We start from the raw sequence: 25175 nt of genomic DNA on the forward strand, positions 1-25175 counted from the left end.
TTAATGTATTATTGTGAAAAAGAAACAGTGATATGAAACAGCAAACAACCATACGGTACAATATCAGACAATGAACAAAGATAATCACTAAATACTGTACGTGTACAAAATGAAAATTACAGAACTGTAGGCCTACTGTACACTTTACATGTAAGACCTAATTAAACAACAGCAAAATAGTTTGTAATATTTTTCTGCTTCTTTGCATTAAAAGAAAGTTTTAAAACATTTTCCTGGAGCCTCTTTAGTGTCATAATATCGGAAGCCGAAGCACCGTTTTCTTCCGCCCAAGTTATTGCAGTTACGTAGGCACAGAGCGCCGAATCCGTGTTGACTGTGTGTGCAGCTGCAGCTGTCAACGTACTGGCTCCGTCCACTCTGCCCTCCTCATCCCCCTCCTCCACGTCACTGCCGTCTAGGAAATCTTCGATGATCTCATCGTCTGTCATGATATGACACTGCTCGTCGTCTGCTCCGTCTAACCAGGCGGTAACATCGGCTGATGTCAGATCTTCTGGATCGTCTACTAATTGTTCGGCTATTGCTTCTCTCAAGTCATTTAGCTCAGTATCTGTTGTTACTGTCGTTTTTTTTTATTGTCTTCTGTAATCCTCTAATAAATCAAGAGAAGGCCACAACTTTGCCCATGAACAAACAATTGTTTTTGTTGCAAGTTTTTCCCATGCGCTTGCAAGATTAAATACCATCGCCGCAGCAAACCTGCAGACTAAGCGAATTTCCATTTGACTGATTTGATTTACACTGAAATGTCTACTTACAAATATAACATTTATTCCCGATTTAAATAGAATTAGTTTAACAAGTACTTAGGTTTGCTGCATCAGGGAGGGTAAAACTGTTTTTTTTTGTAAAATGTTAATAGTTAGTAAGAAATAAAAACATTTTCCAAATTTGATCAAAATATGTTCATAAACAAGCAAACTACAAGAGTTTACTTATTCTCTCCATAAGAATAACATGGAAATTTTAAATTAAAAATTTTTTGGAATTTTCTCCGTAACCATTAGGCGCATAATAACGCTTCAATATACTAAATTATTTGTTTTTTTTAAGCTCTACAAAATGGTTTGGAAAGAAATTGCTAAATTTCATGTTTTTTGGGTCAAAAATGGGAAAAACCTATTTTTACCCCATAAAACCCCCCGTAAACCCCCGTTTCCATGGTCCGATCATGCTGGATCGCGAACTCGTTCGAATAAACGTACGTTTACACGTTTGTACCAAATTTCATCAAAATCGGATCATTTTTGCTCGAGTTATCGTGCTAACGGACACACACACACACATATATATATATATATATATATATATATATATAGATATTTATAAATATTACTAAGTAAATCAAAATGAAATGCCCAACACTAGAAAATGGAGAGTGGAGGAAGAGGCACAACCAGGAAGTAAGAGAAATTTACAAAAATGCAGACATCATCGGAGAAATAAGAAGTAGGTGACTAAAATGGGCAGGACACATACTAATAAGAGAAATAGTATAGTTAAATAGTATAGTATAGAAATAGTTCAGGTAGAAACCTGAAGAAAATTCTGAGGGGAACACTAGAGTGACGAAGACCCAGGGGACGACCAAAGACTAAATGGTGGAACCAGGTGCAACAAGACATGAGGCGGCTGGGAATTGGATAGGAGGATGCTGAAGAAAGAGACGGATGGAGGCGCTGTGTTGCTGAGGCCAAGTACCGACTGGGGTACAAATGGCCAGGGCAGTAAGTAAGTAAGTAAATCAAAATACCACAGCACCCTAAAAACATTTTATTTTATATTACTTACATGTTTCGGACATTAATGCCATGATCACAGTATAGTACATAACCTATACTGTGATCATGGCATTAATGTCCGAAACATATAAGTAATATAAAATAAAATGTTTTTAGGGTACTGTGGTATTTTGATTTACTTAGTAACATTTAAAGTATCCCTCATTGATGTATACAATAACAAAATATATAAATATATATATATATATGAATTTGAACGGGTGGTGTTTTTGGCCTGTAGGGACCTCAAAATGAAAAAAAAAATCGGTCCCGCGTCCAGGTCTTACCATGAGTACTACGGTAATAGCTTATTCCCTATATGGGAAATTCGCTAAAACAACATCTTTCAGGTTGGTTTCCTTAAGAGCTGTAACAACACTCCCCTCTTTTGACAAAACACTGTACAACAGGGTTTTTTTTGTAATTTGTTTTTATAGTTTGGACCACATTTTGGTCCATGGGCTGGAGTATCGGAGTTACATTTGGGGCAAAAATAAAGCAGTGATTTTTCCATCCCTACTTTTTAACTCATCCTCATCTGGATGTCCAAGACAATTACCGAGCAACAAATGGGCTTTTTGAGGCAGTTTCTGTAAACTTTTTTACTGATAGAACAAAAGTCTTATGAAACCATTCCGAAAAAAGAGTTTTTGTCATCCATTCCTTTGTTGAGTTTGTGTATGTAACTGGCAACTGTGTGTTTTTGATAGCCCTTGGCTTTTTGGCTTTCCCAATAACCAGCAATTCTAATTTATGCGTGCCACTAGCATTACAACACAGCATAAAAGTTACTCTATCTTTGGCCAACTTGCGACCAGGAGCACTAGTATTAAAGATACATTAATCTAACTGCCACAAACGGTTCCCACACTCTGCGAGGCTAAACTTTACTACTTCCTACGTCGTGGACCTGTTGTCATCTCTTTCCATAGCATTTTAGTATTTTAAATACATTAATCTAATTGCCACAAACATTTCCCTCACTCCGCACTGCTAAAAAGCATTTACTACTTCTTTCACCATTCTCTATGTCTTGGACACGTTTCCATCCCTTCTCATAGCACTTCAGTATTTCAACAGATACATACATTACATACATACTGTTACAATTGATTTCCAGTTCCCAAACTCAACACTGCTCCCCTTTACTACTTCATTCACCTCTTCCTACGTCGCGGACCTGTTTCCCTCCCTTACCATTGCATTTTAAGATTTCATAAACCTTAATCTAATCCTCATGAACAGTTCCCATACTCCGGACCGCTCACCTTTACTATTTCCTTCACCATTTCCTACATTTTAGGATTGCAGATACCTTACCATCCTTATGGAACAGCTGAAGCCACTTTTATAGTTAGTTCTTTCTGGTTTTCTGTAGATGTAGTGTTTTGTTTACAATTTGTTTCTATTATTTTAGGGTTAGTTTCTCATTATTTGTGTCTCACTGTTTGGTTATATAGCCAACGATAGTAATATATAGTAATATAGTACGGTAATATAGTGAACGAGTTATCGTTTACGATTTAATAGTATTATTTGGTTAAACGAGGTTTTAAATTACTGAAATAACAACAACAAAATTTTAAACAAATCACAACATCTACAGAAAACCGGACAGAACTAACAATAAAAATGGCTTCAGCTGTTCCATAAGGATGGGAAATCTAGCTTAATCTAATCCTCATAACAGATCCCACACTCCGCACTGCTAAGTTAGCCTTTACTACAATGTATCCAGTAAGCTTCAGTATAATCATTGCTCAATAGTAACAAGTGATGTTTTTGCTTTTGTACTGTATTTTGTAATTTCTAGTATACTGTGGGTAGATGCCTTTATGAACACATGTGTTACAACTTACAAGTATTTTGTTTATTTTTTCCTTGTTATTTAATTCAACCAACATGGTTACTTAGCAACCCATAAGACTAATGTAAAAAAATGTGACTTTCAATTTAATTTTTCTACGTAATTAGATTTTTGTTGGCAGTTCTAACTGCAGTAAACTCGTTTTTAGGCCAAAAATAAACTATTTACAACATATGAAGAAAATCGTCGGAGCCGTTTTCGAAATCTTTCTGCAAGCAAGCATACATACATACATACATACATACATACATACATACATACATACATACATACATACATACATACATACATACATACATACATACATACATACATACATACATACATACATACATACATACATACATACATACATACATACATACATACATACATACATACATACATACATACATACATACATACATACAAGCAAACATTGCTCGTATTAGAGTATAGGATAATATTTATTATTTGATTTGTTTGTAAATATTGTATTTGTTCTTAACTAAAACATGGTTGTAATTTAGAATGAATAAAAGCCATACTTTTGGTTTCCTAAGTCTTTCTTACAACAATTTTATTCATTCATTGATAAACTCAGTTAGTGCTACATTACAATGGAGAAATTCCTTAGACCAGACAAATTGCAAATTGACCCGGAATCTCCAACTGCCTCAGAGGAAAGGACGCACTGGTTACAAACATTCGAAGACTTTCTAACCATGACAGAATTCGTTGAAGACAAGGACAAACTGAAACTACTATCTCTTAATTCAATTTACATCAAACAAAAGAATGAAATATTCTCAAGATATTTAGTAATGACTAGAAAACAGCAACAAGGTGAGACTATTGACAAGTATGTGTCGGAACTGAAACTTTTTGAGCCAAGATTGCGTTTTTGAAGCTGTTAATGCGATTCAATACAGGGATCACTACATTCGTGATGCTTTTATTAATGGCTTAGCCTCGTCATACATACGCCAGAGACTATTTGAAAATAAAACTTTAGACCTAGATGAAGCAGTGAAACAGTGAAACAGTCTAGAGCTCTTGAAATGGCTCAAGCTCTAGAGCTCTTGAAATGGCTCAAGCTCAAGAAGAGAGCTATTAAAAATCTATGTACGGAATGCAAACTTGTGCAACGAATGAATTGGCAAAGCAAGCTTGTCAGTACGAATTCCAACTACAACAGAAGGAAGAAGCGACTGTGTCCGCTATTACATATGTTGATGGCAAGTGTTATTTTTGTGGGCATGACAGACACTCTAGAGATCGCTGTCCAGCCAGAGAAGCAACTTGTGGGAAATGTAACAAGACAGGGCATTATGCGAGAGTCTGTAAAAGTAATCCAACTCAACATTTTAAAGTAAAACAGAAGACGTCTAGTACATTAGCTGCACTAATAGCAACAACACATAGTACATCTGTATTGAAGGACTCTACAGTTGAAGCTAGAGTGAATGGCCTGAAAGCAAATTGCTTAATAGACACTGGGAGTACATCTAGCTTTGTAAACTTGAATTTTGTTCAGTTAAACAAAATTAAAATGTATAATGAAAGTGGACAAGTATCACTAGCTGCTTCTAATATGAAATCAAACGTCCACGGGTTTGTTAAAATCAACCTAAATCTGTTGAACCACAATTACAACAATTTTAAGTTGACTGTTCTTGAAGATCTTTGTACTGACGTGCTTATCGGACACGATATCATGAAACTCCACTCAAATATACAGGTTTGGTTTGGAGGTGAGAAACCTCCTCTGTTGGTGTGCTCCTGTGCCAAAGTTGAACCACCCAAACTATTCTGCAATTTAACTCCAGATTGTAAGCCAATAGCCACAAAATCACGACGTTACTCAGATGAAGATATGCAATTTATAAAACAAGAAATGGAAAGACTTACAGACTGAGGAGATCATTGAACCTAGTTCGTCACCTTGGCGTGCACAAGTGTTGGTTGTTAAAAACGACAAAGGGAAGAAGCGACTGTGTGTGGACTATTCGCAAACGATAAACAAATTTACTCTTTTAGACGCCTATCCCTTACCAAACATAGATGATCTAGTATCCACTGTAGCGACGAACAAGGTTTTTAGTGCCATTGATCTAAAGCAAGCATACTATCAAATACCAATTTCTGACGAAGAGAAGAAGTACACTGCTTTTGAGGCTGCTGGTCGTCTTTTTAAATTCAGAAGAATCCCATTTGGTGTAACCAACGGGGTGGCATGTTTTCAAAAGACCATGGACCAAATCATTAGAAAAGAAAAACTGAATGGAGTGTATGCCTATCTGGATGATTTGACCGTATATGGAAAGGATCAAAAGGATCAATCACTACCGCTTCTAACACTGTACCTACCTCCATGCAACCTAAGATAACTGCTCCTCCACCACAAACCTGATGTCCCCAAGTTTTCTGACTCTCAAAAATCGTCTGCAACAGCCCATTCCAAGGTAAACGAAATCTGCTTCTCTGATCCTGCATCTGGAACTTCTCTAGAACAACCCCTCGAATTTGATGTCAACACAAGTCTTGTGTCCAGTGATAATTTGAGCGAAAAAGGCAATCAGTGTTCTAGAAGTGTGGGTGATGAGTCTCTTATTCCTCTTCCATGTAGCTTAAACTTAACTTGTGCCAGATAACGCAAACCATTCTATATCATATCTATCTGAAGCCTCTCTGTTAAAAAACTTGATCCATGTGCCAATGGAAATTACTTAGAGTTAAATAGGTGTAACATTAGTAAATCATCTCTTGGAAAAGTTAATGACACAGCTAAAATAGAAATAAACAATTTAACTATTTTCCACCTAAACATTCAACACCTACCATCCAGAATGGATTCCTTGATGATAACTTTAGAAGAACTAAATCCAGATTTAATAGTTTTAAATGAACACAAAATGACTGAAACAGAGTTATCTCGTCTAAATCTGTCTAATTATCAAATTCACTCCTCATTTTCCAGGAAATTTGCAGGAGATGGTGGTGTTGTTATCCTTGGTAGAAATGATATAAAACATAAAACTATTAACTTTTCTGTAGAGAATGTAATATGTGAGAAGGAATTTGAATGCTGCTTAGCAGAATATAGATTCAATAAGTTTCAGTTTTTGCTGGTTGCTGTTTACCGCTCCCCCAGCACTAAAATTTGATTTTTTCTTGATTACCAAAAAAAAAGTTTAAACTTAACTATTTATTGACTTTATTGATAAAAAGATTTAAAAATATTGTAGTAGTTGGAGATATTAATATTAATGTTCTGGATGTGACAGAAAGTTGTAAGCTTCTTGATGTACTTGAAATGTTCAGCATGAGATATTTGGTTAACTTCCCTACGCGCATTGCATGTACATCAGAGACTGCATTGGACAACGTTCTCACCAATATTACAGATTATAAGCTAAAAGTAGATGGTATTAATACTCAAATTTCTGACCATGATGGATTGTTGGTATTTATTGAATGTGATAATGTCAAGGATGTAAATTCAAGTAAAAATAAACTAAATAAACATATATTAAGAGATGCTAGGGATTTTTCTAGTAAAATTAATGAGTAAAGAAAATTGGATGCATGTTTATATGGCTACAGTTGAAGAAAAGTATTCTGTTTTTTACAATATTTTTAAGTTCTATTTTGATCAATGTTTCCCTAAATTAAAAAAAAACGCTGTAAAATCAAATACAACCAAAAGTTAAAAAATGAAAAATCAAAGATTATTAGACTGAGTAAGACTGCTCGGGCTTGTAATGATAAAGATCTTTATGATAAGGTTAAGAGATTAAATAAGGAGTTCAGAAAGAAAATTATACATGCCAAAAGACAGTTTTACGCTAAAAAGGTTAGTAATGCTGAAAATGTATGTAAAGCTACTTGGAAATTACTTAATGCTGAAATCTCAAATAAGAAAAAGAATGTTAGCAATATTGAAATAGATTTTGATGGAATCTTGTACAGAGACCCTAAAGAGATAAGTTGTATTTTTAATGACTTTTTTAATAGCTTTGTTAATTCATCAATTATTCCTCAGCTAGACCAAAATGATAGTTTGCATGGGGGTGAGGCTTGTCCAAGCTTTCAGTGTCCTCCAACGGCTAAATTTAAATTGAATGCTGTATGTGATAATGATATATTAAGTATTCTAAACTCTTTCGATAATAAACTATCAACCGGTTACGATGAAATACCTATGACAGTATTAAAATATGCTGGTAAACAATTGGTCAAACCACTTGTATCAATCACTTGGTCAAACGGTAGTTCATATAATAAATTCCTCTTTCTTGAGTGGAATTTTCCCTGAAAATTAAAAGTTGCCAAAGTTAGTCCTCTCTATAAAAATGGAGATCCAAAAAATATAACAAATTACCGACCATTATCTTTACTGTCATCATTTTCTAAATTATATGAAAAAGTTGTTTATAACCAATTAGTAACTTATCTAGAAGAAAACCATTTGCATGATGATGAACAACATGGATTCAGACCAGGTAGATCTGTTATAACTGCAGCAGTAGATTTTATCGATTCAATAATAAACTCAATGGATAAAGGGGATAAAACAGTGGGCATATTTTTGGACCTGACTAAGGCCTTTGACAGTGTCTCACACCAGCTTCTTTTGGGGAAGATCCGAGATTTGGGTGCCGACAGCAGGTCATTGAAGTGGTTTCGATCCTATTTAACTCAGAGATCTCAGTATGTTGAAATGAAGCAATTAAAAAATAACGTTTTTTCAACCTCCTGCTCAAAGTCATCTATTATTCAACATGGGGTCCCACAGGGTTCGATTTTAGGACCTGTTTTATTTCTTTGTTACATCAAAGGAATGCCCGGGTCACTTCAAAACAATATATTTAATAAAATAAGTTTGTATGCAGACAATGCAAATTTAAAAGTAAGCAGTACATCTGTTTCCTGGTTTGGAATTAAAAAAATTGCTGTTGGTGCCCATAGTTTGGAATTTTATAACAAAAAACCTTCATGTGCTGGAAGAAAATTTTTGGAAGGGCTTCCAGAGTGGTTGAGGAAAATTGATGATTGTAAAAAATTTAAATCCCAGCTTAAAATATACTTAACACAAAAAGTACTGTATAATTTTGATGAACTGTACAGCTGATATTATGTTGTAAGTTTAAGTAGTTTAAGAATTTTGACGCCATTCAATGTACATACTTGTATGATTTATGAATAAAGTTATTTTCAATTCAATTTAATGGTTAAATAATAATTAAATAACCATAGAGGTTGAACAGTTTGAACTGCTTTGAAGATGACCATATAAACTAAGTCCAACACCTGTGATGTGACACAGTTTCACCCCAAAGACCATGATATTGTATTTAAGTGTTATTGTTGTGTGTATTTGTTGTAGTTACTGGATCTGCTCAATAGTGAAGTGGAGGAGGTGGCCCAGGCAGCAGCTGAAGGTTTTCTCCTGATCTTACAAGACTCAGACACCTCTGAGAGCCACTGTGTGGTCAGGCTGCTGTACAGACAACACCTGTTCTACCTAGTCCTGCCCAGGATAGTCCACAGTCAGGCAAAGCTACAACATCTCAAAGCCCTTGCCTACCTACTCCAAGTGGTGCCTCACACCGTCTACATGACTCATATCAAGGAGGTACCATCACCATTTTATGTTATTACTCAGCTCTTGTCAACATAGATAATTCAACATACACAAAGCATTTATAAATATTCTCAATAAACACAAGTTCATTAATGGGATTTGTCTGAAAAGGGATAGAGTTCTGCTAAACATTTGTTTTCTTGCTGTATCTAGCTAACATAATTGACTGAGCAACTTGTCAATCACTTCAAAACTATCTTTGGAACACCCTTTCACACTAAACAAACCTTGACAGTACTTGCTCTTGTTATGTCAGATTCTGCCTCTGCTGGTGAAGAGTCTGGACTTGGACAGCGAGAGTCTGCTACTGACTGTACTGACCACACTGTCTCACCTCCTGTCAGCCAGTGACTGCTTTTTGCAGAATCACGTTGACACGTTCATTCCACGATTCATACATCTTGCCCGTAGCAGTTTGTTCATGGTAATTTCTTATGATTTTGTTCTTTCTTAACTTTTTTCATTGTTTACACTTATGGCATTTTGAAACGAGGTACTGTACAGTGTAACACAAACTCTAACACAGTTGCTGCAGTTGGGCAATGGCCAGCTGCGGCTGATGATGGGAACAGCTTATTCGCTGCGTGGATGAGTGCACAAAAACTTTTAAATTTAGTTTAATTTAAATGAGAGGCATATTATAGCATGTATGCTTCAATTGATAATTGAATTGATTGATAATTGATTGTACTGTGTTTGAGTCGTTGTGGACATAGTTACAAGAACCCAACACATAGCAGCACTAAAGAACAACCTCAATTATGGAACTGTATCCATGTATCGTCCTTTATTGCAGAGTTGTACTATTTCTAAATTATTGTCAATATTTGTGTGATTATGGTTGGATGAAATTATATGAATAATTTATTATTATGAATAATTTCATCTGCAATAAAGGACGATACATGGATACAGTTGAGGAGTTTGAAATCTACAAGGCGTCAAAAGAACAACCACAGAATATATTAAATGAACAATTATCATTTGAATCAAACATCATCTACAACACCGCTATTCTTATACACAATAAACAGAAAACAAAGGAACGAGATAAGGATAACATTGGAGTAGGAGTAGGGTGTGTTGTTACCGTCGTCTGGTCGACCAATATTAAATGTTTCGTGTTTCCGTGTGTTATGTGTTTTATTGTTCTCTATTTATTATTAAACTTTTGACAAACTCCACTGCGAGGAATATGAAGACTACTTGACATTCTTCTGACCTGATGATGTGCTCCATTCGTAGCACGAAACAGCTGTAGTCTTACTAACTACAAAGGATTGTTTTGACAGTAACAAGGTAATTCAAACCACTATATAGTTCTTTATTTTATCAATAGTTTCAACTTAGGTTTTAATGGAAACCATGCCTAAGCCTTAAAATAATGAGAAAGCTGATCTATCAACCTTTACATCAGCTGTTGATTATGGTTCATCATCACAAGCCCTTCCTTGGTTGGATTACACAGATTTTTGAAAGGTTTACTGAATTAACGAAGAGGAAATTACCTTATGAGATTTAAGATATGCCTAGACTACATATAATAATTGTAATGAAAAATCTCCATATAACATGAAACTAACAGCTCCTGCTAACAGCTCTTGTCAAGGACTATTCCTAGGCTATGGGTTATGCTATTGTATTAATACAAATGCCAAGTTCAATTAATAGGAATATTTCTGTTTAGTCCTTGTAAGAACAAGCCTATTATAGCCAACCTGTTATCGTCAAGTGGGCCCACATATTTCTACTTTACAATTTTCAACATATTTAAATTAAAAAGCTGATTCCAGGATAAGTTGCTGAATAGGTACTGTTTTCTGCACCAACGTTTGTTGAAGCACAATTTTCCCTATGCATAATGACAAAGGACGATTTCTTGACATTGAAAAGTGTTATTCATAGAACAAGTAACTTATCACTATGGTTAACAGTTATAGCAATGTCGTTTTTACATTAAAAATAAAGAAAGGCAATAAACTCCAGTTTCAGTAGGCTAGGCTCTGTAACACAAAAAAGTATTTTTTTAATCATCGTTTTACAGTTTTATTGTTTTTAATAGTTGATATAAGACATCTATAAATGAATGTACATTAAAGAAATAAAATTAGCTTTTAAAATTTAGTTTGGTTGTATGTCCTTTGAACTTAATGAAATTTACATATAAGATATGTTTAAAAATAATGCAATATTTTTAAAATAAGTACTAAATATGATGGAACACCCAACTATTTTGGTTGTGTTCTTGTAATGTTAGGTTTATGATGCCAACAAATTAATAATTAAATACAATCTAGGGATAAGTTGTTTTCCAAGTAATGTTAGATACAATACTGACATTTTGTTGTTTGAGTGTTTGTTTAGTAAAAATGTAGTTGCAGTCAATTTTAATGGGCGTGGAATAAAGTAACGTCCTTGGAAAAGCAGCTAAAATTGAAGCTATAGCTACATTTCATTGTAGCAGTAGTTGTAGCTAGCTACATTTTAAAAGTAGCTTCCCCAACACTGTGTGTTTGTTTGTTTGTTTGAAGTCATGACAACACAAAAATCCTGATACACCAAACATATACTTCAGACCGACCATACATACTAAGAAATTAATAAAAATATGCACATTCTAGATGTTGAAAATAGAGGCGAAAAAATGAATGCAAAAGAAGACTTATATATTTATACACATATTACTGACAAAGACAATTTACTAAACTTGACACAAACTCAAAACGTCATATTCAATGAAATTATTAATCTTAAAGAAAAACACCTCCTTCCCTTAACATAAAAACTATCAACTGTTTTTTAAACAAGAAATATCTAATAATGTTTGTAAATAAAATAAACTAATAGGGTAGGCCTACTTTACTGTGATCATGGCATTAATGTCCAAAACACGTGTAAGTAATATAAAATAAAATGTTTTTAGGGTACTTTGGTATTTTAATTTACTTAGTAACATTTAAAGTAGCCCTCATTGGTGTATATAATAACAATGAATAAATATATATATATAGAAAAAAATTACAGAAAGAAATCGAATCTACATACAGAGGAAGAAAAATTACAATATAAACCTTACCTCTATCAACATAAAATTATTAGTCAAGATTAGACAACACAATAAAAACAAGTTGAACAAGTACTGCATTCATCATCAACCTACTACAATAATGAAGCTGAAGACCTTCGTCATGCAACTGAATAATCTTGACATCTGATCAGAACGTCATCATCAATATAACTAATAGAAATCATCGCAGCATTATTGAATCACCATCGCGCTAGCACGTTATTCATGTATTACTATTATATAAAAATCTAATGGTGTCTGTCTGTATGTGTATTACTAATAGGTGCAAAAACTACTGAACCAACTGGGCTTCAATTTTACAAAAATATAGCTACCATGCCAAGGACCATTATAGGACTATTCACACTTCGATACTGACCGTGGGTATTGCCCCTTTGGCTTTAAATGTTCTGAGGTGAGGATTTTAAAAGTAAATATTGATTGGTCTCCATGGCTGCAATGAGAATACTCACAATGTTTACATTTGCTTTGGCATTTCATTGTAAACAACAAGAACTGCCAAATTGCATTTTTCAGGGTCTGACTTAGGGGAGGTACGATTGAGGCATTAGTTCAAAATTCCTCTGTGAACAGCGCTGTAGTAGAGAGCATTTAGGCAATGAAGGTTTACTAATCGCAAAAATAGTTCTGTTCATAAAATAAAATCATAAATGCCTCAAATTCAATTTTTTAAATTTTTTATTATAAAATTACTATCATAACCTAACCAAACTAACCAAACTTGCTGATAATGAAATAATATAACAAAAGTTTATTAATAGAAAAAATAATTCTGTTCATTAAATAAAACTAGAAATTGCTCAATTAAATTTTTTTAATGACTTAATAATAAAATTAAACAGTCATAACCGAAACCAACCAAACTTGCTGATAATGAAAAAATCTTAGTCAAAAAGTTAGTGCCAACAGCGGGATTCGAACCCGGGACTCTCAGCATATCAGCCCGGCACGCTTACCACTAGACCATCGAGGCCGATGGCTGCAAACCGTATTGTTACGGTAATGGTGTTCCCTCAGCTAATGAGAAGCCCACAGCTGTCATCGTAAGCTCATCTATACCTCCCCTGAGTAAATACCCATTTTTCACAATTTAAGACAGCTGATCCCATGAAATTAAATATAATATTTCACAAAATTATGTGGTTGGTTTATTGACTCAAAAAATTTATCAAAGATCATTTATTAAAAAACTATGTCAATGATTATATAAAACAATAATATTCTAAAAGCGTTGCTGTATCAACTCAGGCTCTGCTTTCGATTTTTAAAGTGTCTTAAGTGTAAACAGTAAGAAAATTACAATGTATAGATGTTTTGTATGAAAACTTGCACATCACATTGTTTTTTATGTATATTTAGGTAAATTTAGTTATTGTGTTTTGCTTAAACCTATGCTTAAATTAAACTGAAGAATATCATCAATAACTAAATTGTATGTCGGTGATTTTTGTGTTCAAAAATGTGTTGTATATGTGTAACTATATTTAATTATCAAATGGTAATACAAAATACTCTTATTTTATCTTAACATAGCTTTCAGTTCACATTTACTTTATTATTTGTGTTTTGCCACACCAACTGATTAAATTAAACCAAGGAAAATATCATAAAACTAAGCAGTACATAGTGTTCTTTTTTTACTAAAATCAATGAAATATCTGTTACTATGTTAACTTAATGGTAAGTGTGAAAATGAAAAGGCAATGGACGATAGAACTGATTAAAAGAACTGGTTTGTATATTAAGTTGTTTGTTGTTTTTTTTGTAGAATAGAATCACAGATGCAATGAAACATACACTGCATTTGCTATTACATTTTTTAGTCCTTGATGCTTTGATAATCATATTAGTTTTGTCTGTTGTCTTTAATGCTAAATTATTTGTTTAAAAGTTATTATAGTATAGATATTAGTTTCATTAATATTTCAAAAGACTATTGATAAGGCACAACAATATTTATTAAGTTTATAACAGCTGACTTAGTTTTGCTAATGATTTATTGTGAGTGAAGAAACTGAAGATGGAAGGATTTGTGATTTAATAAGAAGAGTGAAGTTTAAAAAAATTTCATTTAAATTTAATAATTAATATTTTTGTAAATACAAAATTTAAATTTGAAATGTAAAAATAAAGGAAAAGGTATGTAATAATGGGAGATGAAGGTAAATCATGTATGTGACAGTTTTATTCAAAGATTTGGTCATATCAGCTATGAGGCTCATATCAGCCTACACAAGATTTAAAATTAATCAAAACCAAAATGGTGGTATCCACTATACAATACAATACAATATTCTTTATTGTTAATTTGTCAAGAATTACAATAGTGTCAATACAATAGTGAATTGTACATGTTAATTTCCATAATTTTCATAAAATTCCTTTATTGAATAGAAGGGTCTTGCGATTAGCCACTTCTTCAACTCCTGGTGTAGCTTGTTGCCAGTCAGGTCTCTCAGGTAGTCAGGTAGATGGTTCCTCAGCTTGCAGCCGGTGTAGGAAGGTTTTTTCTCCCAAAGAGTTTTTCGGTGAACTGGTAGTGCAAATTTGGAGCCATGACGGGTGTTGTAGTGGTGCAGGTCTTGGTTTCTTGGGGGGTTTATTTCATTTACTTACTTTTTGGTTTCAAGTATGTAGAGAGACACCACTGTGAGGATTCCTAGGTTTGCGAATGCTAATCTGCAAGTCTGTGGTGGGACAAGGTTGGCGAGGGCTCTTATGGCTTTCTTTTGAAGGACAAGAATTCGATTCATATTTTTTGTTGAAGTTCCTCCCCACACTGTCAAGCCATATCTAAGATGCGACTCTATTAGTGCGAAGTAAGCTGTTTTGGCTACAGAGAGTCCGCCTATGTAGTTTATTCTTCTGACGACATATATTCCAGTACTGATTTTTTTGCTTAGGTGGTTGATGTGCTCTTTCCATGGTAGTTTGTTATCAAGGATAACACCGAGAAATTTCGTGTGGTTTTCTATTGTTACATCCTCTAATTGAGGGACTATGTCTTTTTTCTTACTGAAATTCAGAGTTGTAGTTTTTGTGGGGTTTATTGCTAAGTCATTGTTCTTTGAGTAGAGGATAGCTTTATTTAAGATTGATTTTGAATTAAGGTAAAGGCTTTGGGCTGTGTTGTCCTTGATAAAAATGGTTGTGTCATCTGCATACATGATTGCAATGGACTACTTACCAGATTTTAAAGTTATAACTTAAATTTTTCTATTAAGGCCACAAAAGTTGAATTTTGTTTCTTAAAGCGTTGGCGGATGTGTAACTATTATATGCAACAGATGTAAAGATTAAAATGTTTCTATTTTGTGTCCTCTTCCCGTTGCAAAACACGGGTACAACAGCTAGTTAAGAATATTAGATCATAAAAATGGCTGTGATATGGATGTGGTTGGCTCAGTAATTAATGTAAGCTTATTATTATTCACCTTAGAATGTCACACGCAGCAATACATTGATTATATTGAGCCTTAACGATCCTGATGAGTCACGGTACCGTTACTTTTAATAATAGTACATGCTTCAATTTAATAATTGGCAAAAAGCATTCAACAGAGATACTCCGATACTTGGTGTGTGTTTGAAAATGATGCAATGAAATACCACGCAACAATAGACTATAGACAATTCAAATTATTAAAAATATATCCAACTAGCTGTACCCGCGGGTAGGGGTGTGCGAAGCAGCAAAAAATTTTCGATTCGAAGCAACGATTCGATTCAAAAGATTTTCGATTCGATTCAATGCAATTCGATTCGAAGCAATACGGTATTTTTCTATTCATAATTGTCAATTGAGTGGATTAACAATAAACTAGTTGCTCTGCCCGTGCTTCGCTACGGGGTGAGAATGCAGAAAAGAATAATTTGGTTTTACTTTAAGATACTATAATATACTATAAGGAACAGTTACAACACACTTACCAGGAAACATATAGGCAAAGGCTCAACCGTACTTATTATTTAAATGAATATCTCTTAATGTATTACAGTACCATCATTTTATATAGTGTATATAATTTAAAATATATGCAAAAGTATAACTTATTGACCACATGGCACTAAGAAACAATTCTCCTTGTAAACAAATTAAATTAAATAGCAGAACAGCATTTCTGACAACAGCTGGAGTTTCATAACAATGTTTGTTTCCCATGTTAATCTTATAGAGAAATACGAAACTTTAAAGGGCCCCAGGACCTCACTCTCTAATTATTTCCCTATAAAAAAAGTTTCCTGCACAACTTCACGTTACGCTCTTTCCAATGACACCAAAAACATGTCAATCGGTTCAGTAGTTTCGGAGGAGTAATTGTCACAAAAAATCTGCTTGCGTATTAAATAAGTACGAGAGGTCGTCCAGTGGTCGAAACTCGACCAAAAATATGTAATGTACTCACTTATCTATTTTCACCCCACACTGTAAATAAAACATGTGATTGGAGTTTCCTCCATTTGTTTTGATTTTCTGTTTATATTTCGTTGTTATTTCGTAACCAGCATGGCAACGCATAAGATACATGTTAATTTTTTCAAATTTTTAAACTCATTTTTTGTGCTTATCTTTGAGCCTATTTAAATTTATAAAGGGATTCTGCACACCTACAGGAAAATAGCTTTCCAACGGTATGCGTAGATTTTCCCTACGATTCACACGAGCTGAGAAAAAAGGTTTTAAAGAAACATGCTTGCCTATTAATATATAGATAGATAGATAGATAGATTAAAATTTACCACATTTGTGTAAGACAAATTTTTGTTGATGTGGTATTAGGCCTATTCATACTTAACATATGAATTTTAGGTGAACAAATATTTATTTTAAATCATATATTAGAATAACCTGTATTGCTGGAAATACCAGTGAGCTGCTTTACTTGCCTATTTCATAATTTTTACTTGGAATTGGCTCAACTGCAAGAAAGAAGAAAATCATTTTTTTTATCAAGACATTCATTCTCATTTTAATAACTGTTTAAATAACTAAATAGGTAGCTAAATTACAACAAATTTGAATGGAACTTAATATAAATACCCCCGCCGCAGCAAACCTGCCGTCTAAGCGAATTTCCATTTGGCCGAATTGATTTTTAATTGATCTATTTAAATAACATTAGGTTTAACGAGTACCTAGGTTTGCTGCTACAAGGAAACTAATAAAGTAGTGTGTTTTTAGTAAAATATTGATAGCTTACTATAAAATAAATAAATTTGCCAAGTTTGATCAAAATATATCCATAAACAAGCAAACTACAACATTTTACAATATTCTCCATAAGAATTACATGGGAATTTTAAATTTACCATTTTTTTAGTTTTCTCCGTAACCAATAACCGTACAAAAACACTTTGATATACTGAATTGTTTGTTTTTTTTAAGCTCTTTAAGAAGGTTTAGAGAAAAATTAAGAAATTTTGTGTTTTGAGGGTAAAAAGTGAGAAAAACCAATTTTTACCATATAAAACCCCCCTTAAAGCCCCGTTCCCATGGTCCGATCATGCTGGTTCGCGAACTCATTCAAGTATATCCTGCTTTACACATTTTAACCAAATTTCATCAAAATCGGACAAAAATTACTCAAGTTATCGTGTTCACGGACACATATATATATATAAATCTATATATATATAGGCTATATACATATATAAAAATTTGAACGAATGGTGTTTTTGGCCTCTGGGGACATTAAAATGAAAAAGTAAATCGGTCCCGGGCCTAAGTCTTACCATGAGACCTACGGTAATAGCTACTTCCCTATAGGGAAATTCGCTAAAAAGACCATTAACAAATCAATTAACATATCACAAGTTTAGGGACTGTGGACCGGCTTCAGACTGCAAGCAAGAAGAAAATAAAAATAACATGTTTCCACCATGCAACATGTATCATTCATTCCCTGCCTCCTAACCTCCTTAGTATAATAACCTCACCCTTACATTATTTGTTACATCATCATAAATAAAGAATTATCTATTATTGGCATCAGTAGGCCTACAGCTTTACATAGGCATTATTTTTTATAGGGCCTAAAATAGTAATAGGCTAGAAGCAACATGACAAGTGGAGAACTCATTGAAGAAAAGATATTGTGTAAACTAATTTCCTCTAAAACTCAAAAACAGTAAATAACATACAAACATTGTTTATGGTATAATTAGTAAGGACTAAAAAATGCATATCATGTCATACAGTAATATAGACCTACTGCAAGAGATTAAAGTCCTAAAACAACTGATTTTGATAGCTAATGAATGAAAATTGAAAAGAATTAAAAATCCATAAAATAAAGCCAAACAATATCACAATTAATTAGGTACCCGAAAAGTAACTCTTAAATAATATATATAGAAGATTAAAATAATATTAAATCAAGAGATAAGAAAGTTAAATGCTAACCTCTAGTGCCCTTAGCAACACAGGTCAATGTTTTTAAACTACCCTCAATGTTTTTGGAACAGCAGGGTCTTTTTCTCTGAAGGACGGGTAGTAGTATGTCAACAAAAACAAAGAATCGCTCTCACCAGCCAGGCCCGGGCAACGATGTGTGCATTCAAGGTCATAGACCCTTCTCCTCCCCTCTTACACCACCCGGTTGCTACCCGGTTGCTCCAATTGCTGACAAATGCAAGTGATGAAACAAGGAAGTAGAGACAAAAAATATATATTTCTTTATTCAAAAACACAAAACTATAACAGATCATTTTCAAAGAAATTAATTCATTGTAATTTGTTTGTTGTAAATATTGTATTGGATTTTAGAAAAATATATTTTTTAAACCCCATCTAACCAAGATACAGATCTGTTTACTATATCAGATATTTCTTTTGTTTATATTATGTAAAATACTAAAATATATTTTTAATTAGGTATGGAATCTATACTTATTTAATACGCAAGCAGGATTTTTGTGACAATTACTCCTCCGAAACTACTGAACCGATTGGCATGTTTTTGGTCTCATTGGAAAGAGCGTAACGTGAAGTTGTGCAGGAAACTTTCTTTTTAGGAAAATAATTAGAGAATGAGGCCCTAGGGCGCTTTTAAGTTTCGTATTTCTCCATAAGGATAACATGGGGAGATAATTTTTATTTACAGAAACATATGTTTGTTACTTGAAAATAGTCAAAGTCTACTACATAATAATTGCTTTGTATTATGCCTGTTAATGTATACTACATTTCAATCAAGGATTGTGTACCTTAAAGTTTACTCATAATGGATCTTACTACTTTATTTTAATGCTGGGAATAGTAAAATTTAGTTGAGAATAAGTTACTATGATTAAGAAAACTTTACGGTACTATAATCTATATATTAATTTGAAAAGGTTTTTCTTTGTCATAGCTAAATTGAGAGAATGGCTGTGCGTAGAAACTCGGTAGAGGTGTCTAAAGAAAGGTCTTGGTCTGTAGATGAGCCATCAAAAGAGAAACGTGGTAAATTCCCTTGGGGCTCTGCCCCGTGGCCTTTGAATTCCCATCCCATGTTATTCTTATGGAGGAAAAACTGGGTTTTTGTACCAGCTAATTTGAGAGAACGGCTGGGTGTAGAAACTTGGTAGGGGTCTCTAAAGAAAGGTCTTGGTCTATAGATGAGCCATCAAAAGAGGAACGAGGTAAATTCCCTTGGGGCTCTGCCTCAGAAGCCTTTAAAGTTGCCTCTTCAAATTTGTTTACCATATGCATAATTCTACACTACTTTTTAATGAAACAGCTGTTAATATTTAAATTTTGATTTATTTATAGAATTTTTCAAAATGAAGTACAGTATTTGCAATGGGTTTTTCTGATTTTAAAATCTATTTTATTCTGCATCGTGTCATGTTTTGCAATATAATGTTCTATTACCAAATCAGTGGAAAATCCTAATATCACAGTAACTCTTAAAATTATTTCTTAAGGAGTTAACTTATATCTATTGTATGGCTTGGTTTCTGCCTTTTTTACCACTTCTTGGAGATTGTACGTAGGTGATATTCTTTGGCGTGTTGCATCTGTAGACGAAACTTGGGTTGGTGAAATTATTACAATGGAAAAAAGCGATAAATCCTGGATAATTTGATATAGGCTAAAAATAAAACTGAATTAAAAATATGCTACATTTCTTGAGCAATCATTGAAATAACCGATTTGCAAACAATGGAAACATAGAAAAGGTCATCGAACACAACCAAGTAGAAGAAAAGAAATAATATTTTTTTCATTTATAATTGTTATTATAGACAACCTAATGCGGCTATGAGAGAGAAAAATGTTTAGAAACACTAAAAAACAAGATCAGCTTTTTGAGAAAAGATAAGATATTTACAAAAGATTTTGATTATATCTAACTGTTGTGTAGATCGTGAGTATTTCCATAATCTTCGTGAGTCACCTGTAATGCTTCGCAATTGCTCGAATTCGAGCAACAGGTACACTAGTAAATGATTAAACTAGTATGTCTGTATAAATAGTCTTTTAGCGAATTTCCCATATAGGGAATAAGCTATTACCGTAGGTCTCATGGTAAGACCTAGACCTGGGACCGATTTACTTTTTTGTTTTGAGGTCCCCAGAGACCAAAAACACTATCCGTTCAAATTCATATATATATATATATTTATATATATATATATATATATATATATATTTATATATGTGTCCGTTAGCGCGATAACTCAAGCAAAAATGATCCGATTTTGATGAAATTTGGTACAAACGTGTAAACCTACGTTTATTCGAACGAGTTCGCGAACCAGCATAATCGGACCGTGGGAACAGGGGTTTATGGGGGGTTTTATGGGGTAAAAATGGGTTTTTCCCCTTTTTAACCCTAAAAACAAAAAATTTTGCAATTTCTTTTTCATCGATTTTGTAGAGCTTAAAAAAAGAAATAATTTAGTATATTGAAGCGCTGTTGTATGCCTAATGGTCACGGAGAAAATTTAAAAAAGTGTAATTTAAAATTCCCATGTTATTCTTATGGAGAAAATGAAAACTGTTGTAGTTTACTTGTTTATGGATATATGTTGATTAAGTTTGGCAAATTTATTTATTACTATACTATTGACATATGGTCAAAAAACACTTTTTACCTTCCCCGTAGCAGCAAACCTAAGCACTCGTTAAATCTAATGTTATTTAAATTGGGAATAAATATGTCTTATTTATGGAAATATTTTAGTAAAAATGTAATCAGACATGTTGAAATTCGCTTAGTCTGCAGGTTTGCTGCGGCGGGGGTATTTTTTACTTTGTTTTCTTTGCACTGTTAGTGTTGCGTCACGGCTTTTGTCACTCTTGTCAGTAGACGACTAGACTGGCTCTGGATAGTGGCAGTGCGGCAATTGTTGTGCTCTGTTGTTGTTTTGGCTTTGTTGTGTCTTTATTCTTAAAGGTCGTGAGCCAAACTTAAACTTTAATTCTCATTTGAACATTTTAATTCCTCTGTAATAATAGATATAATAGGCCTAATATAAGAGTGTTTATTTGGAAATAAATTATTCTTTTTTTTCAAACAAATCTTTGACCTGACCTGAAAAATTCGGGGACCCACAGACCCCTAACAAAAATACCAAATTTATCAGTCTAAAACATCAATCTTGCTAGTTAAGTATTAAGTAACAATTTTTCAGACTTATTTTTAGAACGATTTTGGAGTAGCCTATCTTGTTTTGGTAAGGTTTAAACAGTAGTAAAACATGTCTCACACTGCTTACATCAAGACAAAAAACAAAACCTCTCATCATTTGCAATGTCAAAAAAAAAATAATTATAAAACAATTAAAGCTATATTTAATGCAAAGAATGTATTAAATAAGAACGCCTTCGTAAAGGAAACGCAACCGCAACGCGCTCCTGTATTGCGGGTATTGCATTGACTTTCTGCAGGCGTTTTTCGTATATGGATACTGACTCCCTCATGAATCGAATCGTTTTTTTGACCACCACTGAATCGAATCGAAATTTCTATGCATTTTCGATGCATCGCACACCCCTACCCGCGGGCTTTGCCCCGTTCAACTTCACAAGTGAGCTCGTTCGCATGGCTCAATTGCCATCAGGTTAGCTCGTTCGCTACGCTAACTTGCTTCCAGGTTAAAGTTCGTTCGCTACGCTCACTCACCTTTTGGTTGCAAATTAGCTGTAGTCATAAATTTAAAAAAATAATAGTGCTGCACCCTGTTGGTAATCCTTGTAACTTTAATGCTATTGAACATCATAGAACAGAACCAACTTGTTTAATTGAAACAGCTGTTAAGAAATTCCTTTTAAATATGAAAAATCATAAGGTTAACATGGGAAACTCCAGAGCCACTGGGGCGGAGCCCGAAAGCCCGATCAGAATAGTTTTCCTATTTAATGCCCAAAGAATCGGTGTACCGAATTTCAGCCTCCTAGGTAAATGGGAAGTGGGAGAATTAGTGATGAGTGAGTGAGTGAGTAAGTGAGTGAGTGAGTCAGTCAGTGAGGGCTTTGCCTTTTATATATTTAGATGGACAGAGATGTATACACTGCAGAGCATTAAACTGGAAAGGTGAGCCTGCTGGAATGTGTTGTTCTGGTGGAAAAGTTTCTTTACCTGTATTAGAAGAGCTAATACAGCTATACAAGAACAATACTTGGAGAAGCTGAAGAGTCGTGGCATTTTCAGTTTCAAGAATTATGTTATAAGATTTTTTAGTCGGAGATTAATCAAATGATTTTCATTTAGTTTTAATTGTAATTTAATCGCTGTAGAATTTTTAATCGTAACATGATTTTTAAACTCTGCGTGACGCAATGAATAATGATTATCTTATTTCTAGGGGTCTGCGGTGCACCGAAAAAGTCGGTACGGTACAAGCTTAATTACCGTCATCGGCTCAATAATAATAAATAAGTAAACTGCAGTTGGTTCCGAACACATAAAAGTCTTATCAGATGTTTGTTTACGATCTTCATAATTTATTACTAGGGTGATGAATAAAAACCCATTAGCAGTCCCAAATCCATTAACATTTTATTACGACAATAATTGTTGTATTCAAGTACTTCCAAGAAATGTTGAGTGTTATCACATTTATTCCTTTACGACTTTCCCCAATTCTATTTTATCATAAAAATAATAGTTTAATGATGACTGTTAAATTTGATCTCTAACTCTGTCAGTATTTTCGTGAATATTCAATTTGACGCTGGCCATTGCCTTCTGCCATAAAACTGTTTATGGCTACATATTAAACTTGTAACTAATCTACAATCTTATTTTATAAGTTAAAATATTTTCATTTTGGATGTAGCCTCCGGATTGCCAAATAATATTAAAAAGGTTTAAATACCTGCTTAGGGGTCTCAATCCCGGGATCCCGAATCCCGGGATCCCGGCCGATTATTGATACCTAGAAATCCCGGGATTGGTAACTTTTAATCCCGGGATTAACGGGATAGCAAAACCTATGTTTATTTTGATTTTTTTGTGAATTTGGGAACTTTTACTTACAGAAAACTAATAAAAATAGTCCAATAACACTTGAAACGCATATACTCTTTATTTTTAGGACAATTACATGAAATGGTATAAGTAATGATCTTTTTGATTGGAAAATTTAATTATCATTAAACTCAAAATTGCGAACGAATGTAGGCCTAAATGTATGTTTCAGTTTTTAGACGATTTGGATTTACTTTCTGTAAATGTTATTACATTAGTTATAACTTAATTACAGTAGGCCTACAAGTTATTTTGAGTTTTACTTTTGACATTAAACGTAAACAACGCAAAAAACGCAATTCGTGTAGCAAACATAACATTGCAAACAGAAATTTAAGTATTATTTTCATTGAGGCCATAAAATATAACCATAACACACCATTATAATCACATTATTATGATTGCTTATATTTAGGGTCTATAACTTTATCTTCGTATTTGGTTATTAGCGTGGTGATTAAATTTCTTACAATCTAAAATTACGTTTTTCGTACACACGCTACTACATAAGCAGATGGTTTACTGTTTTACAGTATCTTGTATTGTTTTATTTCTGTCAGTCAAAACAACATTTTTACGCTGATACTCGTGATTCTTCCCATTTTCTCTTTTTCTCTTAGCCATCTTTAATCTATCTACCAGAGATCTACAGAATGTGCTCTCTGCTATCTACTGTATTAGCGTGTATAGCCTACGTGCGAGTGCGGTTGCTTGTGATTATTTTAAATGTAGCCTATTTATTATGTTCTAGAGTGACATATCAACATTTATACACTGTAAATAAGAAATACGGGCGATGAAAGTTCCACATGGTAATATTTATTTACTTAAAAAACGGAAACATTGCTCAGTGTAACACTGCTAAGACCAGTTTAAAACATTAAAGTACTCAACGAGGGGACTTCTCGCTCATTTAAAATTGCTAAAAAGTTAAAAATCATAATATTATATAATCCCGGGATTGATCCCGGGATCGGCTTAGACGAATCCCGAAATCCCGGGATTGGATTGAAGGCCCGGGATTGGATTGAAGGCCCGGGATTGGATTGAAGGCCCGGGATTGGATTGAAGGCCCGGGATTGAGACCTATACCTGCTATCAAGCAATCCATTTAATTGCAGTTTCAACTAGTTTCGACTCCTATGTGGAGTCATCATCAGGCGGTACAAGGACTTCTTCTTTCTTCATATGAAGAGCGTCATATTTAACACGTAAAAATAAATAAACATTTACACACGACACAAAACACGTTACGGACACGAAACATTTACTGATCAGTTACGACAACAGACGACGCTAACCCGACGGAGTTTAAGTCCAGACTGCGGGTGGT

At 33.8% G+C, this 25175-nt stretch overlaps 1 protein-coding gene across 2 annotated transcripts in view; it reads left to right on the plus strand.

Moving 5' to 3' along the window:
* Positions 1-25175, plus strand: part of LOC128983672 (MMS19 nucleotide excision repair protein homolog) — a 147664-nt gene that overhangs the window by 118750 nt on the left and 3739 nt on the right. For both annotated transcript variants that reach the window (XM_054403059.1, XM_054403060.1), the window contains 2 exons: positions 9038-9286; positions 9552-9719. In XM_054403059.1, the coding sequence (XP_054259034.1) occupies positions 9038-9286; positions 9552-9719 (417 nt within the window). The remainder of the gene's footprint in view (positions 1-9037; positions 9287-9551; positions 9720-25175) is intronic.

The sequence above is a fragment of the Macrosteles quadrilineatus genome, unplaced genomic scaffold, assembly GCF_028750875.1.
Source record: "Macrosteles quadrilineatus isolate MER2022 unplaced genomic scaffold, UCM_ALF_1.0 Scaffold_1__1_contigs__length_201487025, whole genome shotgun sequence".
Taxonomy (NCBI): Eukaryota; Metazoa; Arthropoda; class Insecta; order Hemiptera; family Cicadellidae; genus Macrosteles; species Macrosteles quadrilineatus.